Genomic DNA, 13,028 nt, shown 5'->3' on the forward strand with positions numbered 1-13,028 from the left:
ATGGCTTTGGGGATAAATCAGAGTCTAATGGCTGACCAGTTGATCTCAGTAATGCCTTCAGAAATGTCAGTGGAAGCTCCCACTTCTCACTGAGCATGGGCATAGTTCATGAAGCCAGCCTGGAGCCTGGCTAGAAAAATATCTGAGTTGTTATGGTAAGAGGGGACTTTTGAATGGAAAATAATTTTTAAATTAATTTTTTATTTTTAGTAATTTTTAAATCCCACTTCAGGGGATAGAAATTATGTTTAATCCCTGAAGAATACATTTGAATGTGCTAGGTACTTTTCTTATGTCTAGGTAGTATGCACAAGATCTAATTTGTTGTAGTTAATGACATGGTCCCAGAAAAAGCACATCTTTTCCATGCAGCCAGAATATTTTTTCAAAACACCTAGTCTCTCCGAACTCACTTTCTGTGGAGAAGTTCAGTCTTACGTGCTCAGCTGGGTGTTATTCCATGCTGAGTGTTCTTGATAGCGAGATGCCTCCCCAAATGCACAGCCAACAAAAAGCATCAAGGCTTCCTTTTTAAAAAAAATCTCTTTGCTACTTTGCAGGAGGTACTTGCAAGGATCAAAATGGCAAAATAGTATGTACAGAATAATGCCACAAAAGAAATATATTTTTTAAATCCCCCAAATTGTAACAATTGGCTTTTATTTCTACTGGGGCATCCTAGAGCAATTATGAGACTGCTGCAGCCTGAACCATTGCAGCCGCTGGGAGATTCTTCTGGCATTGGGCAAATCCTGTGTTTGGGGAGGAGAAAAGTTCAGAAAAAATGTTTTAATGTTATTTACCTTTCAAAATAAAAGGAGAAACACTGGAAGCTGTGCCATACACCAGGTGAGAAACCTTCTGAGGGAAGCTTTCTGGCTGTTGCAATTTCATGCGCTGTTTCTGTTTGTTATTATTTCTGTATCATTAATGGGGAGGCTTTGATTTCAGGCTGGTCATCTCAGTGGTTCTGGTTAGTGAGTTCACAGGGAACGTGTTGATAAAATATACAAAGCTGAGAGGATTTTCTGAGCATTCAGGTGATAACAGAATTATTTTGGGGGATTAACTCTGCCTTGGGTCTTTCCAATGGGAAAGTGTTTTACTGCCTGAGTAGAGAAGACTTACAAAAAAAAAAAAAGCAGTGATTTGAAACAGATTTACTGTTTTGGACCCTGTAGAGTTTTGCCTGATTTTTGTAAAATGTGCTCAGCCATGACCATGGTCAATTGTCTGTCCATTCCCATGTCACTCAGGCAGCTTTTACATCTCTTAAAACGATTTAATTTGCCATCCTGGCAAAATATCATCCTTGTGAGTCGGTCCCCAGGCAGTTTTTGGGAGCTCACTGCTGTGGGAGCTGTTGTGCTGTGTGAAGGGCAGCCCAAAGGCAGGTCATGTTTCTCTGAGGACCCAGCACGGTGTGGGCTCTTTGCAGGGGACGGGGACATTACACATGTCCACTCACCTGCACCGGCAAAATCTCAGTGCTTCTTTGTAAAAGTAGAGGTCAACTCTCCTGCATGATCAGCGTGAGGGCTCGGTCCTGATGGCGTATTTCTAGTAGATCCAGATGAACCAGAAGCCTGCATGGGAAAATGCCAACGCTGAGACACTTCCCTGGTTGTTCCAGCATGAAGTCTGATGCAATACGTGGTGAGATGGTGTCATTAGGGTTATAGACTAAAGAGGGTGAGAGAAGCACTTCTAGAAAAATGAAGCAGGATGACCTGACATCCTCCAGTTTGGCCTCTTCAAGCCTTCCATGTCTTTTATTATCTTCCAATTATGTTTAAAGTTATTAATACACTATAAGAGAAATCCCCATGAGGAGAAGACATAAATAAGTTAAGTAGGTACTTGGACAGATCATTTGAAAGTGTCAGTATTTTAATAGCCCTGTGAAGATTTTGGGGGTAGATGGGGAGGAGGAGGGTTGCTTTCCTCCAAAACAAAACTTGAGGGGTTGTTATCTGTGTAAATACCATCGTGGAGATTGTTTGTAGCGCTAAAAGTTGATTTTGGATGTGTTTTTAGACTCTGCATGCAACAGCGCTCCTGGATCTGGTCCCAGCTCTCCAAACAACAGCTCCAATAACATAAGCACCGAGAATGGAATTGCAGGATCAGTCACGAGTATTCAAGCAGAGGTACAGAGCCCTTCCTCACTCTGATTTTTAACACTTGGGTTTCTAATCAGTTTTTGCAGTTTTAGGAATTTGAGCATACAAACTGGTGTGCACCACACTAAAAAAAAACAAACAAAAAACACACCAGATCGTGACTTGGAGCGGACTTTGGGAATTACCTCTCAATCTGGGCTGACAGGATGCATTATCTGTTTATTAAATCTAGTTTGAGCCAGCTCGCAAGCTGCTTGTGGTAACTTGTAGTGGTTTTGTTGTGAGGAGAGAGTGAAAACAAAGTGATTTAGCAAGGTAAAGCATGAAGAGTGTTTCCTGGTCAAATGCAAGTATTTTAAAATTTGGGGAATCTGTTCTCATATATTGTATATGTGGTGAATTTGTTGTGTGCAGTAGGTTAGTCTAAATATGGCCAAACCAGAACTGGATTAAAGGGAACGGATTTAACCTTTTTCTCCCCACTTTGGGATTTGAAAGCTTGGTGCCTGATGCCATGTGCTAGCTTAGAATCCCATAAGCTTTCACCATCACTTGAGGCATCTGCTGTGGATATCAAGGGCAGAGTATTGGGCTGGGTAAACTGGAGTTTAATTCAACATGGCAGCTCCTGTGTTCAGGGTTACGGAAACCCAAGGTTTCCTAAAGGCAGATATTGGGGTGTGGGCCATGTTAACTGGCTCCCACCATAAGCCTCACATGTAGAAAACCAGTGTGGTTATGTTGTGTCACCGTTGCATTTCTTTTTATCCATCTTACCATTAGCTGTTCTCCCCATGAATATATAGTGTCTGTCTGAACATCAGGACTGTAAAAATAGGCTTGGGCTTGTTCTCTCCAAATTGTCATTTAGAGTTGAAAAGGACTTCTTATAGTATAAATGTAAGCCCTTATTGCTTTCTAGTTTTGTACAGATTTTCACTTTATTTTTATTTCTAATGTAGTGTAACAGCATTTAATACAGGCAATATGCCTTCTACTCCACCCTCTCCTCTGCCAAATTATCCAACACATATCTGTATTCACTCTAGTTTATTGTAGACTTTACAAGATTAAAGATTAAGATGGTGTAAGGTGGAGTCTTAACTTGTCACTAGGAGCTGAAGCTGCTCTAAAGAGACATGGCTTTTGAGACGCACGCTGGCAATTTAGTAGTTTGGAGCAGACCTGGAAAAAGGATCTTACACACAGGATTATTTATTGGGTTTGCAGAACTGAAGACTGGCTGAGCTGAGGGCACATCTTAAGTACATTTGTGTGGGCCCTGGGAAGACTACCACCAAGTTACCAGTTTTGCTGATCCGCGAGCTGTCAATCTTGTCTATACTTGGCAAACTGCAAATCCCCAATTACTGCTGATGGAAAAAGTAGTGAATTCAATAATTTCTTGTGATATAAACAGGGCAGTCAGCTTCCCACAAGACAGTGTTAGCTCACGCAGGTGAATGTGAAGCTGTAATATTCTTCTTAACCATTTTATTTTTCAACTAAATGATTTGAGGTAATCATCTGTGACTAGACCACCAATACCTAATAAAATGGACACAGACTATAAGAAAAACTCTTTTCATCAACTACTTGTAATGCAGCAATTTTGTAGCTCAGACTGAGACATGAGTGGCACAGACCATTTGAAAAAAATCCCTATACTGCCAAAGCCTTTCCCTGGGAATCATCTTTGCCTCTTTTGCAACTGTACCGCAGCAGGTAATTCACAGCGATGCTGCTGCATGCAAGGAAAGAAGCGTGTTCATCTAGAATTTTAACAAGAGCAGCATTTGATGCACCATCTCCAAACAACCTATGCATAAAGGAGGAAGAAAATCTAGTTTTCATTTCCCTGAAAATAATGTCTAGAGGTTTTTTCACCTTTTTATAATTTTTGGAAAATAGGAAAAATATAACATACAAATAATTGTGCAGTTCCAGTTTTAAAACTGCCCAGGACTGTGTTAAGTATATTGGATCATTGCTATCACAGAACAGAATGAAACATAAATCACTGTGTGATGGGAAACAGAACATCAATAACCTGTTGCACAAAGTGTTCTCCTCCCAGCGTTTCAGCTGTAGTTGAATGGCTTAGCTAAACGTCCTAGTCCTTTGCATTTGTTTTGGGGAAAAATAACTGCACTTTGTTCTAGTATTTCATGTTGTGTCATACTAGCTGATCCATTTGCCTGTATAAGTTCATTTGGGAAAAAATAACTGGGCAAGGTAGGATTTTGGTTTCTTGAAAAATCTTCTTTTTCAGTAGAAGTGGTATTACCTGGTAGCCCAAGTGTTGGAGATTTCTTTAATACCAGTTGAGCAAGCTTTCTCATGTTCCCACTAAATATTTAAATGTTTCTGAAAAAATAATGTTGCTAACTTTAAGTGTTTCATGCTTACTTTCGTGTTTTATTTTAAATGAGAAATATGTCTCTTTGCTTCTTAGTTTGCCAGGTTACCTCTTAAACCATTTCAGATATGTTGGAAGGTGGTATTTGAGTTTGTTATTTAAGTTTCAATGCTTGCCTTCAGTGTGGAAAGATTGCAGCTCTCTGCCTCCTTTTAAAATAGGCAATATCTATTTTTAAATACTGTTTTTAAATCTAAAGGTTTTTCCATCTCTGAAAGGTACATGATATTCATTGCTATTGCAGTTGATACAAGACTATAAAAAGTACTCGACTACAGATGAAAATTGTACATGCTGAAATTGTTCTCTTCTGTGCAATTCAAAAAATGTTTGTGTACAACCCGTAGGTGGGATCTGTGTATTTAAAGTGATGGTAATGCTGCTAAATACCATGTGCTGATAGCATCAAGCTGCTGCATTTTTCTCTTCACTGTTTTTAAAACAAATCCCCAGGAGATAGTTTGAGGCACAAGTACAGAGTATTGATTGTTCAAAGAAAAAATGGGTGTAGTTTTGTTTCATTTATGATATCAGTAAAATATTTCATTACTCTGCGGACAATAACTGTCTTATCCTCAATGTGGCATGCTAACATTATGTAATTTAAATTAAAGCAAAATTGCCAGTAGTGCTCAAAATTACATGGAAGAAGCGTGTGGGTATGCACAATCATATCTCCTTACCAGGTACCGCTCAACAGCAAAATGCTCCCTGCACATTTCCTCCTTTAGGGCAGCAAATTGTCAACTGAGATCTTAAAAACAGATGGGAGAACTGATCTGTAATATATTTTCAATAAGCTTGAATGACATTAATGAAAGTGCAAGAAGGCAAAAGGAAATAAGAAAAAATTCACTTTGCAGACAAAACTTTGCACAGGGTCATATGAAAACTAGGTGACTTTGTTGAACACTTGGAATTTAGACACAGTTGGACATGGGGAGAATGACTGGCAAGTTAGCGGCACATCAAAGAGCGCATTTGAAAGGCATCCCAGTGTCTGGTAATGGTGACCCACACAGTCATGGAAAGGCTTTACTTCTTCTGTCCTTCTTGCACAGGTAGCATGAACCTCAGGTGCAAAGGTGGGTTGTCCTGTTAAAGCTGTCAGCTGGTCCTGTTAAATTTCCATAAGTCGAGGCAGGATTGCTTTTGAGGATTGCTCTGTAGAAAATGTTTGGTTTTCAATGTTAGTTCTTATATGCACTTTTTTCCCCCTAAAAGGTTGCTGCAAGTTTTTTAAGTCTCACCTTTGAGTCTTTGAGGGAGAAAAATAGGGTTTTATTATCCAGACCTGGCCCAGCCCTGCAACCAAGGAAATAACCTGCCAAGTCTCATTGACTTACAGGACTATGAATTTAAGTCTAAAATGTATAAAGCCATTCTTCAGATCTCTGGTATATCAATGTAGATTGTTCCACGGTATAATACTAAGTTAATCATAATCCCTTTTTTCACAATAGCACCTGAGTTAAACAGTAGAAATTGTATAGAAAGTCTTTTTGAAATATAAACTCTATTTTATTTAAGTTGGAAAATCACCTGCAGAGAATTCAAGGTGATCAGAACACTTGTTTCCTAACTGGAAGATCAGGCAGTTTATTGTAATTTTTATAAACGGTTTTCTAGCACATATTTCAAATCAATCTTGTTTTGAAATTAAAGGCATTTTTACTTAAGTGATCCTACTTTAAATGGCCATAAGATAATTCAGTACATCTTGCATTTCACCCTGAAAATCAGGAAATAGCTACATAAATGCAACCTTAAGGCTTTTTGATGAAATTTTGAAGTCTGATTTAAGCTAAAGCATACTAGTAAATAGCATAAATTGTCTGTGATTTGTGAAAGAGAACAACAGCCATTGTAATGCCATTTTTTTTTGAGGTAATCTGTTTTAGCTCTAAAAGGGCAAACACTTGAGAGTAAGCTGTTAAATCTTTGCAAAAGCTTTTTGTGGTGGCACCGCATGAAGACTGAGCAGAAGCAGAGCACCAATGAGGATGTAGGGGTGATCTTTAGTCCCCAGGAAAGATCAAATAAACTGTAAAATGTCTCTCTGTAGGGCAGCAAGGTTGGCAGCAGTTGCAGAGCAAGATCATCCCTGTGTTGGTTATCCTGGTCTTGTCACCCCTGTGTGGCCACAGCAGCGGTGGTGTTTGGGGCATGTACCTAGTCTGGGCTTGTTTAAGCTGGATCTGAAGCACAGCTTAGCTCCCCTGTTCAGTATTTCCAATGTCAGCAGTGAAGTTGCACACTCTGTACGTTTCTGATGTGTTCTCACAGCAAGCGTACTGTGTCCTCGATCTGATCTGTGGGTGCTCTCTCACCAGGACAATGTTCTTGATTTTGTTTCCAGACCAGCTTGGCTCACAGACTTGTGAATCGTGAAGGCTCGGTAACACAGCTGCCACTCTACACATCTCCTTCTTTGCCCAACATCACACTAGGACTGCCTGCAACTGGACCTTCCAGCGTAAGTTGCGGGGGGGATGCAGCCTTTGAAATGTTGCTTGCACCAATTTATCCCTTAACCCGCTGTGCCATCAATTGTGCGTTTGCAGGGAGGATCAGCACAGCAGGATGCAGAGAGACTTACTATCCCAACCTTACAGCAGCGGATCTCTTTATTTCCTGGCACTCACCTCACTCCCTACTTGAGCACTACAACGTTGGAAAGAGATGGGGGAACTGCACATAACCCTCTTCTGCAACACATGGTCTTACTGGAACAGCCAACTGCACAAACTCCCTTAGTCACAGGTGAGCACTCCGTAGATAATGTGCAAAACTCAGTCCCAGCTGGGGAAAGAGAGCAAGTGACATCTGTTGGTTTTTTTTGTAAAGTCTGTCTCTTGTGCCAAAGAGATACTGCATCATATATGCATTCTGTAGGTATAACATATAACCTTTAGGATGCGTTTGTTGATATGTTGGTTAGTGGAGACATTTGCAAAATCAGAGGTTACCTACCTCATGCAGAGATAGGGGAAAGCTGCCTTGTCATTTTGATGGAATGAAAATAAATAGTATTTACTTCCCTAAGTAAAGCGTAAGTTTGTAGGCCACAATTTAAAACTGTATTGTTAGAGTTTTAACCACTTTAGATTAATGTGGAGACAAAAACGTTGTGTCTTATGATTACCCTTCCTGTTTATCATGGATGGTTTCTATTCTCCATATGAAAGGCATGCATTTACAAAATCTCAGATTAAAATACTTGCTTTTCATCATTATTATAAATGGCAAAAGCATGGCAAAATCAACTGCATTCAAACAGATTGTATTTGTTTGTATATGTTACACTTTCAGTATGCTAATTGCTTTGAATCACTCCCTGTGTCATATTTTCAGAATTAAGTACCTGTGGGAAGGCATATTTCTATAAATAGGGTTGATTCAAAGCAATAATCCCCTGTAGGATGCATTTCTGGTTTACAGTGTGTAATGTTGGGACAAAGGATGTTCTGCATAAGTTATAGATGTGTTGATTTTTATTTCTTTCATTCCATTTCTAATGGAAACTCTTGAGAGATGTCGATCACTGAAGCATTACAGCACTGCTCACTGGTTTGGCTCATGTCTGGTTTTACATTCACATCCCAGGAATATACATGGAGTTGTGATAAGCTTATAAGCATATACATAAGGGGAAGCTGAAGCACAGAAGTGTGGTATTTAGCCAGCACTCTGAGGCATGAGAGTGGTGCGTGCAGATTCCTTGAACCTTTACGTAATGTTCTGTTGCCTCCTTCTGCCGTGGTTGCTGTGGCATGATGAGTTTACCCAGAGTCATGGCATGGCTCTTCACCAGTTGCTCTTTGCCCAAGGTCTGTTGATGAAGAGCCATTGGAGAAGACTTCCCCTCTTATCCTATCACCAAAACTTTGTTCTCTGTTTGTGCTGGTGTTTGCTTTAAAGCACGTGTAGGAAGAAGTGCTGTTCTGTTTCCTATTCGACCTCTCTTAAAGCTTCCCTCAGTTACAGGGTACTGTGTTTGCTTTCAAGTTGTATTCCTTCTAGTCCACCTGCTATGTGCAGTGTTTTCAAAGTGAGTACAACATGTTATAAACCAACACTTAGGAGAAATATTCACAATACAACAGAGCAACAAGAAGAAACACACATTCCAGATGCAGCAACTGAAAGAGAGCAAGCTAACACATGGTCTCAAAAGCCCTAAGTGGACTGGCTGCCAAACTACAGTTAGTACTTCTGACTTCATTGGAAGCAAAGTGGAGTTTATTAGTATTCTGCTTATAGCCTTCAGCTCTGGAGATAGTCTCCTGACAGCTGCAAAATGATCCAGCACGATGACATGTTCTTTCTGTGCAGGAAGGTAGGCCTGGGCGTTTTGGGAAACTAGAGCAGAATTCCTTAGGTCTGCTGTTCCTCTTGTGACAGGTTACTCTAGATAATATCCTTCACATTGACGTGTATGTCCTGAGTAGGAAAAAGGTGTCTCCCTGGAAAGCTTTTACAGGGGGACCTTGGTCATTCACTCGGAGGAAGTTGGTCTTCCAAGGTGTCTTATGCAAACCAGATAGGATCCCTTCCTCTGCTGTCTAATTTGAACTTTTGGGAAGAGGAACTGTGCTAGAAGGGAGATGCTCCACATCTCTCCAAATTATTCATCTATTCTTACACACACAGACATATGTGTGTGTGTGTATATATACAAACACATTTATAGAGACATGCATTTATAAAATAAGATACCTTTTTACATGATCCTTTTCAGAAAAGCAAAGGGTAGGAGAAACTCAGAAAATCTTTACCCAAGAAGAGAAGCTTTCAAATGAGCGAGATTCTTCCACATGGGGCAGTTCTGTGAATCAGCGGAGAAAGGAGGTTATGTCCTGGGACAGAAATGTCAAGGTGTTTCTAAACCACTGTATTCAGCTGGCTGCAGACTTCTGGGCGGTTTCTCTCTCTTCTCAGCCAAAGACTGAAGAAAGAGAAGATACAACTTCTCTGACCCTTGAACTGGGAAGTATTTCTGAATATTACTGACCATTTGCACAGTCTTTAGTTTGTTTTATACAGAGGTAAAGCAAAAGAGTACTTTTTTCCTAAAAGTGTGTGCAGCCTTTTCTACATTAGGGAGACACTAGCAGTGCCTTTCTACCCCAAGGTAAAGTGAGCAAAAGTAAATGCTTATGCTGAGCTCCTCCACCCTTGGGTTTGGCTTTGTGTTGGGTGTGTTTTCATGTCCCAGCTTTCTAAGAAGTATGTAAAGGTATGTTTTCGGAGAGCAGAGCAAGAACTGGCTTACCCCAAGAACAGCTAAAAAGATAAAGCACTTCCTAAAGACATGCCCTTACCAGAGCTCAGATAGGTATTTCACATGGTAGTCATCAGAGACACCTAAATTGCCAAGGGCATGTGAGTAATGCAAGTTATCCCAAAATAACTTTATGTTTTCGTTAAGTTACTAGCATGTATACACAGGACAGTGATGGAAACTGCTATTTGTCATCTTGGCCTCATAACTTTCTTTCTACAGAAGTAATGAAGCCTGATGGTTCCCATATTCCTGAAATGCTTCAAGGGAGTGCCTTTTTCCAACACAAACCTGGTCAGGTGTTTATCACATGGAAGTTTTCATCCCTAGTCATTTCTGTGGGTGGGGTATAGCACAGCTAAGGGCAGACTTGCTTCCCTACATGGTCTAGAGTGGGAAGCAGCTTCATCAGCATCCATCACCCTTCAGCATATCCAGTGAGCTCCCTGTAAGGTATAATTGCTGGATGCTGTGGGGTGGCAGCTTGGGTTGGTGCTTTCTTAGAAATGAACGTGGGATTACTCCCTATACCAAGGCAAGCTGTAAGACTTAAACTTTTCCAGACTACCACTGTGATCTTAATTCATGTCACTCACTGAGCAATGGAAGGGTCTAAGGTATTGCTGATTTTAAGAAATGAAATGTTTCTGTAGGGTCTCTGAGTAAACAAAGAAAGAATTCAAAAGAAAGCGGAGTATTACTCCATCCAATGGTAATTAATTGTTATCTGTTCTCTTTTAAGGATGCTTCAGCTGTAAATGGCGAGGTGGCTGGTTTTAACATTATATATCATTGTCACCATCAGAGTTACTCAACAGCCGTTTTCTCCCTTCCTTTCTTCCTTTTTTTTCTTCTCTGCTGTTTTTTCCTCCATATTATCTTCAGACTGGTATCTTTCAGGACTGCCCCTCCATGCACAGTCCCTGGTTGGTGGAGAACGGGTCTCCCCTTCAATACACAAACTCCGACAGCATCGCCCGCTGGGGCGCACGCAGTCTGCTCCCCTTCCCCAGAACGCCCAGGCCCTCCAGCAGCTAGTGATCCAGCAGCAGCACCAGCAGTTCTTGGAGAAACATAAACAGCAATTCCAGCAACAGCAACTGCACATCAACAAGGTAGGCATGATGCTTTTAAAGTCTTTCTTCCTCATACAGCATCAATACCAACGTTAACCAACACTATTTCAGAGTTTCTTGCACGGTTAGTGTATGTGGTCTCAACCTCCATAACCAACTGGCCTTCATCCTTGAACCTCTTTTTCATGATTTTGAGAAATCCATTTACAAGGATGTGGACATCCATCACCAAGGCAAGGATCAATACCTGTGTTGTAGATGGTGGAAAGGCAGTACAGTTCAAATTTCTGGCTTTCCAGTAATACTTTCTAAAGTTGTCATTGCTGCCATTCATCCACATCAGGACCTTTTGTCAGTTTTGTAGCAGAAAACATAAAATGCTGTCAAGGAATATGGGGCAAATACCTACTGTGTATATATTCAGTTTGAAAGGGAGAAGGAGCAGTAATACGGATTTGAGGAAAAAAGCAAAATCGAGGAATTTCAGACACGATGCCAGAAGATAATTGAAAGCAAAGATATTCAGATTTACTGAAGCACTTTTCACTGGAATTACCTTTGGAAAGAGAAAAGCTGTTCCCATCTCCGGTCCAGATTCTCTAAACTGTGGCCCTGTGTGAAGCATTGCAGTGTCCTATCCATTTCTTTTCCTGAAAATGAGGACAGTATTGCTGTGCATCCTGCAGAGGTTGTTTTGAAGATTAATTAGATGTGATTCAAAAATTGCTTTGAAGAAAGCAGGCACTATGTTTATTTTCTCACTTTCTGTAAATCACTTGGAGGACATCAGGTGAATGTTGCAGAGCACCATTTATCAGTGCACAGATTTTGCAATTGCTGCATAGCCAAAGTCATCTGTCTGGGCATCCCAATACTACAACAAAGCTGAAGCAAAGCTACTTTGAGGTGATTGCATTGAGTATGCATTAAAAAAACACAAAATCTATCCTGATGTTTTAGCCTCTGGGAAGGTAAAATCCACCTTTTGTGTACAAGAGGTCTGATCACAAGTGGCATGGGTGGAGCTGTGACGTTTACCCCAGCTGAGGTTTTCTCCCAGGATTTCAGAAGGCACAGTCTGTTGCTAGACTTGCAATATAAAAAGGCTGTTAGGGAAGGGGGAAATCAATCCTAATCAGTGTGATATTTTTCTGACTCTGATTTATACTGTTTTGAGGCTTTCTAAAGACTTTTCTCAAGGAGTTCCAGTGGTGGCTTTCTTTAAGAAACAAGCAAATCCAGTAGTAGGTTTCAGGCTCAAGAGGACAAGTTTGATGGCAAGTAGACCTTTCAGATTGCTGCAGTTTAATTTATGGTGGAGGTTTCTCCAAATATTTTCACTGTTCCAGTCCTATGAGAAAATACAACTACGAGAGCTGGATTAAAAAAAAAAAACAACAACACACAACCCCCCAAAACTTTGTTTATAGACTCGAGCTAAGGCAGGATGATTACACAAGTTACTGACGTCAATCATGTACTTCTGGAGAGCTGCCACTGCGCACTGCATGTGCCAGCCCTGGACCTCATTCAGCCCCACACACCGGGGTGGTGGGGAGCTGCTGCTGCCATAGAAATTTCCCTTATCCCCCTCCAAACATGCTTCGTGACCAGGATTGTTGGACGCAGGGCACTAGGTAGGGTTGCTTTGTTCAGAAATAAATGTCAGCTTGGTGGTTTGTTTGTTTGAGGTTTTTAAGGCTTTTCCGTTGCCAACGCTTATAAGCGTCCAAAGACTTCACCGTGACGTACCCACTGAACTCATTCAGACTTTCTCTTGGACCTCCCAGGAGCTGGAGAGCGTGTGTGACCAGAGCTGAGCAAGTCCTCCCGCAGCACTCTGAATTTCAGCTTTGTTAGAGCTGTGATCTATCACATCCATAGCAGAGCCAGGCGGGCGGGGGGGTGTGGGGTGTGTGTGTAATTAAACTGATTGCACAGGGGCGATTTCCTTGTGTTTGATTTATATAAGTAATGAGTTAAAATGGTTTTGGTACTAGCGCTGTATGCGTGTGGCAAATTTATCCCGTGGGATAGCATCCAAGTGCTGACATGGAAAAAGACTTTTCCCAGATGCGCGGATATTTTAAGACCCTTGTGTGTAGGAGAGTTAGGGTGCAACTAAA

The 13,028-nt window shown here is 40.9% G+C and overlaps 1 protein-coding gene across 6 annotated transcripts in view; it reads left to right on the forward strand.

Annotated features, from left to right (window-relative positions):
• HDAC4 (histone deacetylase 4) overlaps positions 1-13,028 on the forward strand; it is a 264,285-nt gene that overhangs the window by 180,023 nt on the left and 71,234 nt on the right. For 5 of the 6 annotated variants that reach the window (XM_049806715.1, XM_049806707.1, XM_049806692.1 and 2 more), the window contains 4 exons: positions 2,038-2,150; positions 6,902-7,018; positions 7,107-7,305; positions 10,712-10,941. In XM_049806715.1, coding sequence (XP_049662672.1) covers positions 2,038-2,150; positions 6,902-7,018; positions 7,107-7,305; positions 10,712-10,941 — 659 coding nt within the window. The remainder of the gene's footprint in view (positions 1-2,037; positions 2,151-6,901; positions 7,019-7,106; positions 7,306-10,711; positions 10,942-13,028) is intronic. The other variant, XM_049806725.1, reaches the window with a different exon arrangement.

Source organism: Accipiter gentilis, chromosome 1 (assembly GCF_929443795.1).
Source record: "Accipiter gentilis chromosome 1, bAccGen1.1, whole genome shotgun sequence".
NCBI lineage: Eukaryota > Metazoa > Chordata > Aves > Accipitriformes > Accipitridae > Astur > Astur gentilis.